At 47.0% G+C, this 16,132-nt stretch overlaps 2 protein-coding genes across 5 annotated transcripts in view; one reads left to right on the top strand and one right to left on the bottom strand.

The window, feature by feature from the left end:
• Nucleotides 1-1,870: 1,870 nt before the first annotated feature.
• IDH1 (isocitrate dehydrogenase (NADP(+)) 1) lies at nt 1,871-15,530 on the bottom strand. Of its 2 annotated transcripts, none has more exons than XM_074829292.1 (9): nt 15,508-15,530; nt 12,656-12,783; nt 10,732-11,023; nt 8,861-8,966; nt 6,089-6,266; nt 5,507-5,658; nt 4,303-4,443; nt 3,354-3,516; nt 1,871-2,828 (listed from the first exon to the last, which is right to left on the bottom strand). In XM_074829292.1, exons 2-9 carry the CDS (start codon nt 12,775-12,777, stop codon nt 2,735-2,737), a joined length of 1,248 nt encoding a protein of 415 aa, XP_074685393.1. In that variant the 5' UTR covers nt 12,778-12,783; nt 15,508-15,530; the 3' UTR covers nt 1,871-2,734. The 2 variants fall into 2 exon arrangements, with proteins under 2 accessions (XP_074685393.1, XP_074685394.1); XM_074829293.1 differs by lacking the exon at nt 15,508-15,530 and adding an exon at nt 15,176-15,285.
• PIKFYVE (phosphoinositide kinase, FYVE-type zinc finger containing) overlaps nt 15,415-16,132 on the top strand; it is an 86,694-nt gene continuing 85,976 nt past the window's right edge. For 2 of the 3 annotated variants that reach the window (XR_012623821.1, XR_012623820.1), the window contains exon 1: nt 15,584-15,600. The gene's annotated coding sequence lies outside the window, so the exon portion shown is untranslated. Of the gene's footprint in view, nt 15,545-15,583; nt 15,601-16,132 lie in introns of those variants that run through there. The other variant, XR_012623819.1, reaches the window with a different exon arrangement.

The raw sequence follows: 16,132 nt of genomic DNA, 5'->3' as shown, positions 1-16,132 counted from the left end.
GTTTTGTGACATTCATTCCCCACCCTCCCCTCCTCCACCTTTAAAGGCTGGGGTGCTTGTCTGCAGTCTTTGCACAAGCCTGGGGAGAGTACACCTTAGAGGGCTGATCTTCCAGCCTTGCAGACACCCACAGGGGCTGCTGAAAGGGTATGAAAGAGTTGCAGCAGCCCAGGCTTTTGACAGCAAGCAGAAGAGGCATGCTGACACTGCCTAGCGTTACCTCCTGCAAAAGGTGGCTTCTGGACGGGTAGAGCAGTCCACGGGGAAGTCACATTTAGGGTTGACTACTGAAGCCTTAGACAGCCCTAGAAGTTGGTGTTTTCTGCTGTTCTGGAAGGGAGCTGTGGCAAGTAACTGATATAGCCCCTCTCACTCTATCTGCTGTCAGTGGGGATTTGCATAATTATGGAGTTGAAACAGGAGCCTTCCACCAGTCCCAAGCGCACAATACTTAGGACACAGATGCAGTCTAACTACAGCAGTGCCAGCACTAAAGGTAAGCTGGGCTATACTTTGATTGAAGACAACTTTTGCTGGGATCTGCTGATGGGAGTGTTGATGCAAAGAGCTACTGCTGGTGGTGGGAGCTACAAGGGCCCTGCCCGAGAGCACTGTGGAGCAGCTGCTATACTGGGAAGCAGATAAGTGTGTTTCAGGAAATCCTCTGCTCTTTTCCATTGCAGACTGAGTGCAGACTAGCCTCCAGCATTTCACTTTTTTAGGGTCTACTGGTGTCTGAAGGTTATTGATATTAAATGTTTGAGGGAGTGGTGGTGAAAAGAAGTGATTGTATTAGTAGTAAAGGGGAAGGGAATGTGTCTCCTCAGAAGCAGGAAAAGTGTTTCCTCTTTCTCCATGGCAGAGCAGGGCATTCTTATGGTGACCACACTTAGTGCTACTTCTCCCAACACGGAGACAAGTGTTCCTTTCTCTCCTCAGCACTTCAGCAACATCCATCAGTTCATGAGGACAGATTGGGTCTTGCTGTTCTCTGCAGAGCCCTCCAGAAGATGGAAACTTTAGTACAGGGGGAAAATAGTGTCATCTGCAGTCAGATAAATGCTATTACATTGCTTACACTTAAGCTACACTTTAGTTATTAAAATAAACAAAAAGTGTAAGATTTAAAAATGCTCCTTTATTTATTTGTTCAATTTCCTTAAAGGTACTAAGCTTTCTCTGGTACACAAACTCTGGAAGCCAGGTAGGAGCTAGTAACAGGTTAGAGGTGCTATTATAGCATGACCTGCCTCACTGTGGCACAGTAATTTGAACTACTGATGGCAGAAGCCAGGCAGGAACACAGATCTCCAGATATTTCTAATGATTGTTTCCATTGATTCTATGGGTCAGCAATGGGACTTTTTCCAGCTGCACTTCTTACATGTTTGGGTAAATAACAGCAGACTACTGTGTTCATTCATATTGAAGGAACAGTGACAGCTGCTAGCAGTTGTAGAGCTGTGTTTCAAACACATGCTCATTCCAAAACAAATGTGAATACTACCTGATCTACTCTAACATTGCATTTCTGTCCTAACCAACACTTACAGCTAGTCAGCTGTAGGGTGAGAGTTTGTCTCATGTATAACCAGTTTCTGCTCTTTGTTGAGTGGCAGTATGTTAATTTGAGTTTATATTAGTGCCAAAACAAAACTGCAATAGAAGCAGTACCTTTGCATTTTTGTGCATTACCTGATGCTTACCACCACACTACAGATCACATCTTGCCCTGGGTCAGAACAAATTAAAACTCTAAGAAGGGAGAGATTATGTACTGCATGTACTGGACGGTGCTGAAAGGTACTGGAGTCTCTGAGGCAAAATTTCCCCATATCTGCTAATCACACAGAGGAATGAGAGACACAAAGAATGTTAAAACTTTTATTTTAGTCTGAACTAAAATATTCTTTAAAAAAAACCCAAACAAAATACCATGGATGGAATAGTTTTTCACAGTCATAATCTGACTTGCTGTATCACAACAGGATGGGGGCAATAGCCCAGACAACTGGAGAAAAGTTTTGCACCTTTATGAATTAGGTAAGGGAAGAGGTAACAGTTTCTATGTTTCACATCCAGTCAGAAGGAATATAACTAAATGCATATCCTGCATTTAGACACCACAGCATAGCTTTATTAGGCTCTTAGCCTACAGGGCTTGTTTCTAGCATTTCCTAAGTGCTTGTTCTCAAATGCCACAGTCCTGACCGTAGCAATGGGACCAACTCCCTTAGTATCAAGATACTATGCTCTGGCTGGCACTAAAAGATAAAATAAGAGGGGCTGCCGTAGAGCTGGTATAGCCCCATAAGCTCACTTATACCCAGGGGACAGTGCTGGAGAGATGAGGACGGTTCTGATTTCTAAGGTCTGTTGGACAGTAAGTCACCACTGGTTTTACCAGAACTGTGACACAGACTGGCTTTCAGTCTGAGAGGAAGAGAGAAAAGAAACACAGATCAAAAGTCATGGAGAGAAACCTCAGGTCTGCTGTGAATGACATTAGGAATGCAGGCTCACAGTGAGCTGGAATACTATCACATTCAGCTGCTTAGCAAAAGTAAGGACTAGCCCAGCAGCTCAAAGGGTTTAAGAAAACAGGATCTTTTAAACATTTTAAAAAGTGTACATGTTCATTTTTGTCTAGTATTTGAAGTGTGATACAGTGCCACTTACACTCTGGTGTAAGTGTGAGACACTTTGCTAGTGGAGCTTGAGTAGAACCTGTGCCTTAAAGTTTGGGCAGAGAGGCCAGCTTCCCCTTCAAGTTTTCAGCAAGCTTGTCCATGAACTCAAAGGTGTTCAGGTAGTCAGAGCGTGTGACACTGCAGCAGGAATGGGGAGGGGAAGAAAACAAGATAGACATTAGTTGTAAAGCCACTCAAATGCTCAAATCAGGGAAGACTGGTCAAAGAACTCTAAGTATTGCCTCTAAAACCAAAGGAGTTATCTCCTACTCATCAGGCTGATGGTTTTTACCAAAAGGCTCCAGATACGAGGTAGCCAGGTGGTATTTTGCAGTGAAGTAGGTCTCCATCTTTGTGAACAGACAGGGCAGGATCTGGCTAATGTAGCCAGCCTGTCGTAAGAGAAGTCTTTGCAGTTTCTTCTTCATTTTTCTCCCCATGCATTTGGTACAATAACAGGGACAGAGCAACCTAGACTAAGCTACCTGGGGCAGGGAGTGTCTCCTATTCTGTTTGTACCGCACTGGGTATAGATGTGCCCTGTTCTGTGACCAGACTCCAGCAATTCTTCACCATACTAAAATAACTTTCCAGCAAGTGCTATTCAGAAAAACCAAGTAAAACAGCCTCCTCCCAACACAGCTGATTACTTCATACACTTACTTAGGCAGGCCTTTGATACAGGCAGCAAGGTCCTTTGTCATGAAGCCAGATTCAATGGTCTCAATGCAGACTTCTTCCAGGGCAACTGCAAAGTTCTTGAGGCTAGTGTTGTTGTCCAGCTTTGCCCTGTGAGCTAGTCCTCTTGTCCATGCGAAGATGGAGGCTGAGGGAGAACACTACATTACTCTGTCCTTCTAGAACTCCCTGGACATTGTTCTAAACTGTCATATGGACAGATTTTAAATATTAATAAAGTTGAAAACAGACAGAAAAGAGAGAAAATCTGGTATGGGAAAGAGAACATTTATCTTCATCTAGACATCCCTTGCATTTTGTGCAGCTCTAAAGAATAGCAAACCCTGGAAACTACTCACTGCCTCCAGCAATCTCTTTGCACTTGCCATTTTACTTGATTTTGTTCCTGCCTGAGTCAGAAAGAATGACCAGTGGTAGGACTCTGTGGTTACACAGAAAGTTGTCCTTACGACAGAAGTGTGCAGTCATCTTCCTGGTATTGCATCACACTCTGGTCCCTATGCAATTTTAGAGGATTCTTTCCCTCACATCCTATTATAGGTACGCTTACACTTTGAGGATGTACATGGTTTGGGGGTTAGCTGGGTTTTTTTTGGAGCATTAGGAAGGGGAGTAAAATAAAAAACCACCAGCCTAAACCTTAAGGCTGTTGTGGCTGTAAGTCCCTTGTTTGCTGAAGAGTTAGAGCATGTCTCAAAGGCTAGGTTAGGTCTAGATTATTGCTCACACTCACTCCTTTCCAGCCTGTTTTTGCTCTAGGCTGCAGCTGTCTCCATGGAAGAAAAATGCATTACAAACTACCAGTTCCACCACTCAGTGGTGTAATTCTCTGCAGAAAGGATGCAGATGTTCTTACTCCAAACCTGTTCTTTCATGTATAGAGCTCATTGAAGGGTAGTAAAAAGCAGCTCACCAATGGGGTTAGTGGAGGTTTCTTGGCCTTTCTGGTGCATGCGGTAGTGACGAGTAACTGTGCCATGAGCAGCTTCTGCTTCAACAGTCTTGCCATCAGGGCAGATCAGCACACTGGTCATCATCCCCAGGGAGCCATAGCCTATGGCATACAGTTTAAAAAGTTCAGTATCTCCTTTGGACAGCACCCTTAAATTCCCCCATCCTACAATCCCCCTACATCCTCCAAGCCTTGACGTGAGTATTCCTGAACAGCAGTGCTTCTGCAACTAACTGGCTAGTCCTGACATGTCAAAATAACAGCTCATCTGAACAGAAAGTGCTGCTGAACCATGAGATATAGATACGCAGACATTCTGCACCATTTCAAGAAAATTAGTATTCTTGCCTAACTTGCTAGACATTTTTACTGAAAAGGTGCAATATGAGAACAAGGAATCCTAAATAAGCAGTGTTGGCTGCCAATCACTATCTTCCCCACAGGGTGATAGGAAACAAACCTGCCCATATCAAGGGCATCTATTCTAGTGAAAGGAACCATGAGCTCGCAAAACTGGACATTCACATCAGTTCTAACCCTGTAGGTTTCAGAGGTCTGTGTCTTCGAAAGCTTCTTTGTTCAGTAGTCCAACACACATCCTTGTGCTGTGGGAGGCAGTTTACTGACATTACTTTAGAAAGAGCATATTACATAAAGCCACACATCTTGTCCTGTGGGTTTCTGCATCCATGTTTGTTTTGGCATCAGGCAACTTGGCTATATATGATTTTGATCAAGCACTACAGGTCTGTAAAGTTAAACATATCAGTCTCTCTTTACACCTGACAGGTATCTTTAGGTCCTGAAGGTTTTCTTACTTATCTGTAGAGCATGTGCCAGTACGCTCACCACCAGTCAGCTTAACTCAAGCTGTCAGTGACATAATCCCAGCTGTCTGGACCTTCCATCAGAATGGAAAGTCAACCTGTTATTATGTTGGTAGGAACTGCCGTCTGGTAAAGAAGTGCAACTACACGGTCTGCATTCAATGGGTTTTCTTGCAAAAGTGAAATCAGAAATTCTTTGCCTGCCTGATATCTCCATGACTGGCCACAGGTTTGAAATGTAAGTTCTGAGACCCAACACTACCTCCTGGGCCATTACCTAAGATATGACACAAGATCTCAAGAGACTACTTCAACATAGCACAGGAAACATCTCATACCTTGCGCAACAGAGTCAGACTGCACATCCCCATCGTAGTTTTTGCAGGCCCAGACAAAGCCTCCTTCAGATTTCAGGGCCTGAGCAACCATGTCATCAATGAGCCTATGCTCATACCAGATCTTTTTGGCTTCAAACTGGGACTTATATTCTCTAGAAAACAAAAACCAGAACACCTTGTCATATAGATAAAACCAGGGATTGCACAATTTGTGCAAGTCATTGTGCATAGACATGAGTGGACAAAAGCCAAACTTAAAAGAAACGTGCACAATTTTTACTCTTTTTCCCTTGCTCGCTTTGCTAGGCCACTGCAAGTCTGCTTCAGAGTCACAGAGGAGCCCACAGAGAATCTGTGACTCTGTTAGGAGAGATGAATACCACTGCCACAGAACTTTAAACATTTGAGTACTGTGTCCTGCAGGACAAGGAAGACTGTGACAGGAAACACATACAGCCTCCCCCAAGTGCTGCTGAGTATCTGAAAATGCTGAATTAACTGTAACAGCTCACACGGCTAGAGAGGATGTTTCTGCTGCAGACTTATGCTCTGCAGTAGAAAGCGTACAACTATCCCAGTTACCTGTCATATATCTCTTGAAAGATGTCTTTAAAGCGGCCATCGTATCTCTTCAGGATGGTGTTCTTGGTGCTCATGTAGAGGGGCCAGCCTTTAGACAGTGCCATTTGGAAGGAACTGTGGGCAAAATCCTTGATAGACTGGTCAAGATTGTACATTCCCATGGCTACACCACCACAGCCTGTTAGTAGAAGAAGAACAGATAGTAATCAACTAGATTTAGTTTTGGTTAAGGATTTGACAGTCACCCCGTAGCATACTCTGGCAGGCAGGCTGGTGTCATCCCCATGTGTCTTGATGTAGTTCTCAATTTAAGGTTGGTTCTTTCAGGAGAAGATTCACTTTGCAGTATCGGCTAAAAGCTCCAGCAGCCCTGTGACACATGGCTAGGAAGGTGGTTTTGTTTTACAGCTAGGTACATCTTAATACTGTGATCTAATACCCCTAAGAAGTTTCTTCCTAATCCAGCTTAAACAGCAGAACTGTGACAGGAGTGAATGTGCTTGAACTCCTACTAGCCATATAAATGAGTACTTTTCTATCAAAGCAGCATGCAGCAGTTTGGAACAGGGGTCTCAGTCAAAGCTAAGATGGGAGCCATCCCATTTCTAAGTGCCTTGTACTTTCAGGCTTTGACTGCACTGCAGAATTCACTCCAGCAGTCAGAGGCTGCTATGCCTAGCTCAGGTAAACAAGTCCTCACACGCATTCCTCCACCTTTTCAGTGCATGTGTTTGGCCTACCCTGCAGTTTTGTTTCACCTGCTCAGGCTCACTTCCAGCAAGTTGCGGGAAGAACATGGCAGCTGTCTGGGTGCAAGGGAAAGTCCCGAGACAGCTCTCAGAACTACCAACACTCACATGACTTAGATTGTGTAATGCAGATGCATCGGCAGCCTGAATGGAAGTGCTTTAAACTTAAACTTACAGCCCAGCTCATCTGGGGGAAAGCAGCATTTAGATCATGGGAAAGGCTGACTGCAGGTGAAAGCAGCATCTAGGGCTTCATGAATAACCTTTGTCATCTTCAGAGCACAGCTCTTTGTGTTTCTAGTGAAAAGTAGATACCATGTACTTACTTTTAAGCACCTCACTACCACCACCTCCCTAGTCTGTTGTACAGTGCCTTGATCAGGGATCTTTGTTCTGGAAACACCAAATTTTTTGGTTTTGAAAATATCCTTTCCTAATATCCATTTGTCCTTACTTCCAGATGGTTGTTACTATATGGACATGCATGCAGAATGAAGAGGGGAAGCCAGAGGAGGTTTATCTGCTTGCCAAGATAGCAAGGTCATTTGAAGTTGATATTGGCAGGGAATTAAATTCCTGTTGTTACCAGCAAAAAAACACATTGCCCCCCTGCCTCCCTTGGTGAGTCAAGGACAGAACAGGGTCTGATCAGCTATAGAGAATGTGTCCTCTGGAGCCCTGACTTCCTAGTTGCTGGATGACAGCTATTAAGTTTTATTCAAATACTTACTTGCATATAGGTAAAAAAACTCCTTGTTGCAATCAATCCTACTGCCTACTAAAATCTCTTGATTCAGTGTCAAGGTTGAACACATTAGTATAGCAATAGGACAAGGTTCCCTTATGCTTCATGGAGATACGCTGGCACAACAGTTATCTTTGGGAGGGGAGTTCCCCCAGAGCAACAGCAGCAATCTGCCATCTTTGCTCTTCCTTGCTTTCTGCTCACTGATGTAATGTAGAGTGGTGAATCAGACTGGCAGCTGGAACTGCCAGACGTCTCCAATACACGTTTACCAGTCACCTACCAAATGAAAACAGATCAGGACTGGCAGTGAAGCAGGTGAAAGGCTGTGCAACAAGAGACAGTAGAGATTTAGGCTCCTGTAGCAAGAATGCCAGAGAAATGAAGTATTACAAAAGATGGTCACATGGCAGTCTTGGTACCTGTTTGCCAAGCCAACTGCATACAAACTAGGATCCTGTGGTTTACATGGATGTATTGGGTCTTTGTAGCTAGAAACAAAACATTGCATGCTCACATACATAGGTCACCATAAGGGTTCAAATCCTGAACCCTTTGATCACTGATAGGCAAGAAGGATGACTTGTGTGGTTTTCCTGAATCCTGCCCCTGGAGAAATGCCCTGGGTTCTAGCAACATGTGTGTAATTGTTTTCAAGCAACAAAGCCCAGCAATGTCAGGACTCCTCCTTCTGAGCCTAGCAATGTCTACAGCCAGCACAGCAACACTGCTAGGAGAGACACCAATACCTTTGAAACTGCATCTGTTAAAGCAGTTAGAGCCTAGACAGTCAAGAGCATCCTTGTCAAATCTCCTTGCCACCTTGCAGAGTAAGTGTCAGTTCTCATTTCTATTGAAAAGAAAAGACTGCTTAATAAAGAAGGGTACAAACTGCAAAAATATATAGAGCCCAGTAAGACAAACTACAACTACAAAGAATTATACCCAAGTTGTTCTTAAATATATCTCCCCTTAGGTCAAGCTCAAGATAGCAAGTTTCCCTGTGATCAGAGCAAAAAACAATTATGTGCCGCTACCAGAGTCATCATATATGGAGCATGATGCGTGACCAGTCTAGTATGACTGGGCACTGATACACCTCTTCAATCCCAGGAAGATTTCAAGTAACTTTCAGTACTTCCCAGATAAATGAAGAAGGCCCAGACCTTCTCCCCCACTCTACCTCAAAGTCATATTTTACCATCAGATCTGACTGATACTTCAAGGTTGAATTAAACCAAAAATATGTTTTAATCACAACTTTGAGATAATACGTACTTTCAAAGTTATGAACCAGATATGTGACTGGTTTGCCTCCATCTCCTGGAGTGTACGTCATCTCTACTTTTCCAGGCCCAGGTACCACAAAATCAGTTGCTCTGTACTGTTTGGGAAAAAAGAAAAAAAAAGAAAAAGAAGCCATGATGATTTTATCTATCAGAAGGACAGAACCATAAAAGACAATCTGCATTTGGGAAGGCAGGGTGCAGAAAAGCATGAACAGTTGTACCAAAAAAACCATGAACAGGCTTTGTTTACTCAGCCATGTGGTCACTGGATTATTTTACTAGTGATTAAAAAGGAAGTAGTCAAGAGTCTGCATGTTCCAGAAGAGGTCTTCCTCTTTAAGGGAAAAAGCTTATAGGTTCTTAGGCCCTATCAATTGTCAGACTATGTATTTTTGCAGATGCATTGAAGTTCTGAAGTGCAAAGTATCCGGAGTGTTGTGTGGTCTGTGAGTAGAAAGGTTCCTCTCCCTGCTTCAAAAAGAGCCATTCATATCTCATGAATAAGGGGGAATCATACAACACCTTAATAAAAGCCATTATTTCTAGCCATGGCATTTGAAAGGCCAATCTGTAGTAAGAGCTCTTCGAAATCTTTAAATGGATACACATTTTGCTCCTCTGAGCTCCACAGACTCAGAAGAAGAGCCAACACGTACTTCAGGTTTTTAAATGGTGTCGCATCTTCCCAACTGTCCTGAACAATACTATGTGTGGTTACATTTCCTTGGAATTTGTCATCCTTTTTCATGTAGTTCATCCTTTTTCATTCCCTCCTATTGAGGGAATCGGTTCCCTAAACTGTTCTGAAGTTACAGAAGTGTCTTGCTTATATGTCCTTTACGTGTTCTTATATTATTACTTTCACTTTAATCTCATACTTTGGCAGGGTTTCAATCCTTCCCCCTTAATCTATTGTTTCCTATTATTTTGACCTTCTCAATTATTCAGTACTCTTAAGGATGTTGAACTCCATTCTTTTTTAGTGTCAGGGCTCTGCAATTATTTTCCTCTTGAAAATTTATTATTTTACCTTACCACCTCAGTTGATGTTATGACTTGCCCTCAGTTTGTGGGTTTACCTATCTATTTAAGCACCTGGCTCTTCTAAAAGACTTTTCTTTTGTCATACTTGGCTGCTTTACAGTGTACCATCACCCATGGAGAAGAGTATGGTTGATTCTTGTCCTCTGGACTACCCAAAGGCTGCTACACTGAGAGCCACACTAGGGCTTTCCATGGCCTTGTATTACCTCTGCCAGGAGAGCTCTGATGAAGGATGTTTCCCTACTTCAGTACCACAGCCTGATGCGCCCAGTATAAATATCAACTCTGCAGAAGTGCTGTGCAAGTAAGTTTAAGAGGCAGATCACAGTTTAAAAAAAAAAAAGAGAGACAGACACCCACAGACAACAGGCGACTTTACCCAGTTCTAAAAAATTACTTGCTCAGAGCCATTTTTGCTGTGAGCAACATCTGCCACCAAAAAATCCTTCTGAGAAGCAAGAAGATGGGCAGCGTAGAGGATATTTTGTAAAGACATTGCTATATAGGGAGGATGGTTCTGAAGAGGTGAAGAAAAATAACCTGGAGGAGTTACACCCCGTGTTTAGGTACAGACCTATCTAATCACAGCATAGGCCCCTGCAGGCTGTTTATACAGCTACACTGCCTAAGGAAGAGAGAGGCATGAACCCACACTTCACCAGGTGCTGTACAAACAAAGTGCTAGCAAGTACCCACTGCTAGGTGGAGTGCAAGGGATAAAGCAACAGCACAGGGATGTCCAGTCTTTGTAGCTCTACACCAGTCACGTCTAAGCCAGTTCAGATAAAAAGAGGGGTAAGCACTGAAGTGACTCACTTGATCCCCATAAGCGTGGCGGCCAATGACAATGGGTTTCACCCATCCAGACACCAGCCGGGGAATGTTCTTGCAGATAATAGCCTCCCTGAAGACAGTGCCACCCAGGATATTTCTAATTGTCCCGTTGGGAGACTTCCACATCTGCTTCAACTTGAACTCCTCCACTCTCTTCTCATCAGGAGTGATGGTTGCACACTTTATGCCAACATTGTATTTCTTTATGGCTTCAGCAGCTTCCACAGTTACTTTATCATTTGTAGCATCACGATGCTCAATGCCCAAGTCATAGCTGTAACAAATCCACAGAGATGATCAGTACTGCCCAGGACATTTGTTCGTGTCCAACAGGAAAGAAACAAGACCCCATATGTGCCTGTGAGTGTAGTTCCAGCACTCTGCCATAACTGAGGTCGTCTCTCTTCCAGTGCAAATGCTGCCAGACTGGAAGAAAACACAGGCTCCTATACTGATACTTCTGCTGCTGGTAGGAGGTTGGAGGAAGGACAGCTTCTCTCTGCCAGCATGCGACATAGCCAGTATCTCTGCTGCCTTCCCTTCTGAGCTTCCTGCAACAGAAGCTTCAGTCTGGGATTCTAACAGTATGGAGCAGCACAATCCCCAGATGAATATGGGCTTTTATTTCAAACCTCTTGTGCTGAGGGCTCTGGCTTCCTTCATGTACTGAGCATATGAAGCTACACTAGGCTTAAAAACTGCCTAGACAATGGACCCCACCACCCCGCCCTGGCAGCAAAACTGCCAATATTCCCCTCAGTCAGGGGAAGCATGTTTCCCACACTCAGTGTTTTAATAGCTCTTGGAGAGCAATGGGTGCCCAGCGTGGGACAGCTCTGAAGCATAGCCAACTGTACATGAATCTAGCCATTGTGCTGCCTCAGCCAGGGGTCTGCTTTCCCTCCTCCCACCCCTCTTTGAAAAAGGATGTTCTCTAGACTATGTGCACATATTATGCTGCTGGGTTCCCATTTGCTTGGTTCTCAACACCAGCAACCAGAAAGCCTGATGTAGGTGGCATACAAATGACTCCAGGAGCAGGGGAAGAGGTCAGACTTGTGGGTTTAATAATGGCAGATACGACTGAAGGCCTCTGTCCACATGGCTAGGAGCAATGCAGCTGGATACTTCTCTAATAACTATAGCTCAGTGGCTAGAAGGGGAAGAGGTTATTTGCTCTGCTTGATCAGAGGCTGTAGATAGCCTGTCCCTTTTGCCATACCAGCTGCTAGTATTTGTTTTTTCCAGAAGGGAGTGTAAGAGCAGAGCCTTGGCTCAGGGAATAATTGCAACAGTTACCTCATGCTGCCAGCAGCAGAGTTCAAGCTTACATACATCAGGGCTGAGTCTGTGCCCTACAACCACCCTTTTGCCCTCTGGGCAGATCTTCAAACAGAGATGGCAAGAAGCCATAAACCTGCTCAGAGTCCACAGATGCTAGGCTTCAAGTTGAGGATTGGCTGAAACACCCCATGTTTCTAATTGTTCAGGCTACAGCAAGCCATGCACACTGCCCAGGTGCTGGAAAGCCAAGACAGAGGAGATAAAAACACAGACTGTATCAGTAAGAAACCTTCTTAAAGGCACAGTACAGAAGAAAGCTAACACACAATTAAGTGTTCACTGCTTACTGCTGTGAGGAACCCCAGAGGGGCTGCCAACAGACTTCGACAAAATACCTTCACCATGAGCCCATGCTTTCCACAGTACTTACTGGGGTTGTTCCTTAGGTAAATTAACCAGGGGACTCTGCTGGGAACTTTACCAGTATGAAAGGGCTAGTTAGCCTCTCTGCACTAGTTGAGGAGCTGTAAGGCTCTCAGTGCTAAGTGAAACATGATCAATGCCTAATGACACATGCAAATTGCAGTACAAAGTGGCTGTTTGTGTCATAAAGAGCCATTACCTGTGCAAATCGAGATCTACATAAGGAAAAATCAGCTTTTCTTTAATCAGTTCCCAGATGACCCGTGTCATTTCATCTCCTTGCATCTCCACAACAGAGCCTCCACGGATTTTTTTAGACATCTTGAGCTGCAATAGACAAAAAACTCCAATCTAAGTTAAAAACTGCCAACACACCTCACCAATACATGTATCCTGTATTTTTACAGCACAACTAGAAGAGAGGTACTAACATAGCATACAGGGTCTATTCTAAAAGTCTTGAAAATAACCACAGTCTATCCTTAATTTCATGCTAACTGGTATTTTTCTTGAAGTCCCAGCTCCTAGGGACATCTATCCAAGGATAAAAATAAAGGTTAATAGCTGAGATTTAAGGGCATGTGTTCTAAGGGCATGAGCTTTAATTATGGTTGTATAAAAGAATTTGAAAGTATGACCAAACTCTTCCCCCAAATTCTGCAGAAATAGATGAGCGTTTTTTATTTTTAGATTTCATGAGTTCTAGTCCAGTTGTTTGTTTCTTCCCTTTTTTCTGAAAAACGGGGGTTAATGGACATTATTTTAATGACAGGTCATATTGCTGGCACTATTAATTCATTGTCAGCTTCTTTATTAGCTTCCTTCCACAGGAAGGAAGGAAACAGGTACAGAAATTCAAGGGCCACATCAAGACTACTTTCTCCCGACAAGCTTTATTTCTGCTGTTAAAATAAATACTGGTCAGGTTTATTTTCTGTACAGAACAGAGATTTCCCAAGATATTTGTTCATAAAGCCTCAAAAAATAAACTTGAACTCTGCCCTTCTATTTGCACTTTGTTCCTTGACAAAACCCGACCCTGCAAGCCACTGAACAGCTCTAACACAGTGCCCTGCTTTCCAACAGCCACAGTTTCTCAGTTCTGATTATGCAAGAGCTATGACTTGGCAAGTTCCTCCTACCAAGACAGTCACGTTCTTGTACGCAGCTGTTAGGATACTACACGGAGATACCAAGCCCTTGTGCTTGAGGTTGCAGCTTCACAGATACAGAGGTCCATGAATGGCTTTATCCAGAATGAGGGGTCCCCCTGTACACACAGTCTATTCAGCTAGATGAAGTTATTCAGAGGGTAAGGTTTGCAATCCAAGCACCCCAGGTTACAAGCACATGAAGAGATTGCTCTTCGGTTCAAATTTATTTTTTTTTGTTTATAAATTGAACTAACTTGTGCTATATTTCCAAAATCCAATCCATTAAACATTTTGTCTGGGAAGAGAATAACCTATGGCTGGCTTCAGACCTATACAGTGCTGCTGCTGTCACAAGGAGAACATAAAGGTACAGGGAATGCACTTCCAATGGGATAAATCTCCACTGATATGTAGAAAGAGCAGCTTCTGACAACTCTGACAGCATCCTACATGTTTATCTGATCGTAGCCCCAGTACTTCTCCCTCCTTAAACACTGGTGTCCCCAGTTCCTCCATGTCCAGGGGCAGCATTGCAGTGGCATCCCTCTTCTGTGCACCAGAGTCAACATGCCAAGAGGTTCCTCTAGAGAGCACACATTCCCTAGAGTTCAACTCTTTCTGTCTCACTTCACCTCTGATTTTATGCTCTCCAGAACTGCCAGAAGTCAGCAAGGTCTTTCTCTCACAGCAACCTTTCTTGAAATACACTTAACCCAGGCATTTCACCAAGGCAGCTTAGAAGAAACTGAGAATTTCCAAACATTCCTTGGTCCTCAGGAAGGACTCAGGGCCTACAGTTAATAATTAACTATTGTAACAACTCCTTAATTCAGGTTTACAGATCTCTTCGGATCAGGCCCCCTCCCAGGGAGAGTGGTGCAGATCGCTGTCACTAGCCGAGATCTTGCCCGCACTTGTTTTTGGGGCGCGCTGCCCTCCACCCCGCAGGCAGCCCGCCCCTGCCGACGCGGTGCCGGCTGGCTCTGCTGCCACAGGTGGGCTCTGCCGAGCAGGCCGCGGGCTGCGGCCGGTGCCACAGCGGAGGCTGAAATCCAGGCACGGGCACCACCTGAGCCAAGGCGCTGCCGGGCCTGGCCAGCACGGCAGGGGCCGGGGCGCTCCCCCGCCCCAGGACGGCTGCCCCGGGATAGCCGAGGGGCCCTGGGTGCAACCGGCGGCAGATGACACTACCGGCTATTAAGAGATATCTGGACTGCCAGGGGAGAAAGCCCAGCCCCGCGCCGGGGAGGCTGAGCCCGGGCTGCAAACAGCGCCCCAGCACCCGGGGCGTCCTCAGCGATACCTGCGGCGGGAGAGGGTGCCGGGCAATCAGCCTGCCGCGGAAACTCCCACCCCGAACTGCCAGAAAAAAGCCCTTAAAGACACAAAACCACCCTCTCAAAGCCCCTCTGCAGGGCGGGGGAGGCCACACCCGGGAGGGGAAGGACAAAGGGCGCGGTCCCCCACACCGCGGTGCGGTGCGATGCGGTATGGTATGGTGCGGTGCGGTCCGGTCCGGCCCGATACCCACCCCGCCCCACCCGCGGGGCGCCGAACCCCGTTACCTGCGGACGGTGCCAATCCGGCTCTCACGGCGATGCGGGGCCCAGCCGTGCGCGGGGCCTTTTATGGGGCCGCGCCCCCGCCGCCGCCCGCCCCCGCCGCCGCCCGGCCCCGCCGCCGCGGCGCCCCCTGCTGGCTCCGCCCGGCCCCTCCTCCCGGCGGCGGAGTGGGGGCGGGGCGGGCCGGGCCGGCCGGGGGAGCGGCTCTCGGCCTTGGCCCGCGGGCGCCTGGGCGCGCTCGCACCGCGCCTCGCCGGCCGGCCCGTGGCGGTGCCCGCCCCGCCGGGTGCCGCGCGCCGATGCCTCCTCGTGAGGGAGGTCGCGGCAGCACGTACCGCGCCGCGGCCGTTCCGCCGGGCCAGGCAGCCCGCAGTAAGTGGCCTGCCCGCCGAGCCGGGCCTTTTCCGCGCCCTCCCGAGACAGCCGCAGTAAGTGGCCTGCGTCGCCACAGGGAAGCCGATGGCGCTGGAGGTCTTGGGCGCCGAGGGGGCTCGGGCGTGCCCAGGCTGCTGGAGCGGGCCCCGGGGCGAGCGCGGGCTGCCAGCCTCCCCTCCGCGCCCTGCTGGCCTGTCCCCAGCCGCGGGGTCCCGGCGGACGCGCCCCGCAGCCCAGCCCAGGGGATACGCGTACGCACAGGCGGGCACGGACACGTTGGCTCGCGCGGAGGTGGCCATGTCAGCGGCACGGCCCCGCCAGTAGCGGGGCAGGAGAGGGCACCCCTCGCGGGCCGGGCGAGGCGGGGAGTAGGAACCGGGGAGGAACCCCAGGGAGGCACACCCGCCTCCTCGGCTGGCGGCGGCTCCCGCTGTGGCAGCCTGGAACTGCCACGCCCGGGCGGAGCCGGAGAAGGGCCGCGGAGCGCAGGGACGGGGCGATGCGGCTGCGGGGCGGGCGGGACGGGGGACACCGCCCCGGCGGCCCCGCCCCGACGGCCGCTGCCGGCGGGTGGATTGGCGCGGA

This window comes from Strix aluco, chromosome 6, assembly GCF_031877795.1.
Source record: "Strix aluco isolate bStrAlu1 chromosome 6, bStrAlu1.hap1, whole genome shotgun sequence".
Lineage (NCBI taxonomy): Eukaryota > Metazoa > Chordata > Aves > Strigiformes > Strigidae > Strix > Strix aluco.
The sequence above is the reverse complement of the archived record's forward strand: the minus strand, read 5'-3'. Positions and strand labels throughout refer to the sequence as shown.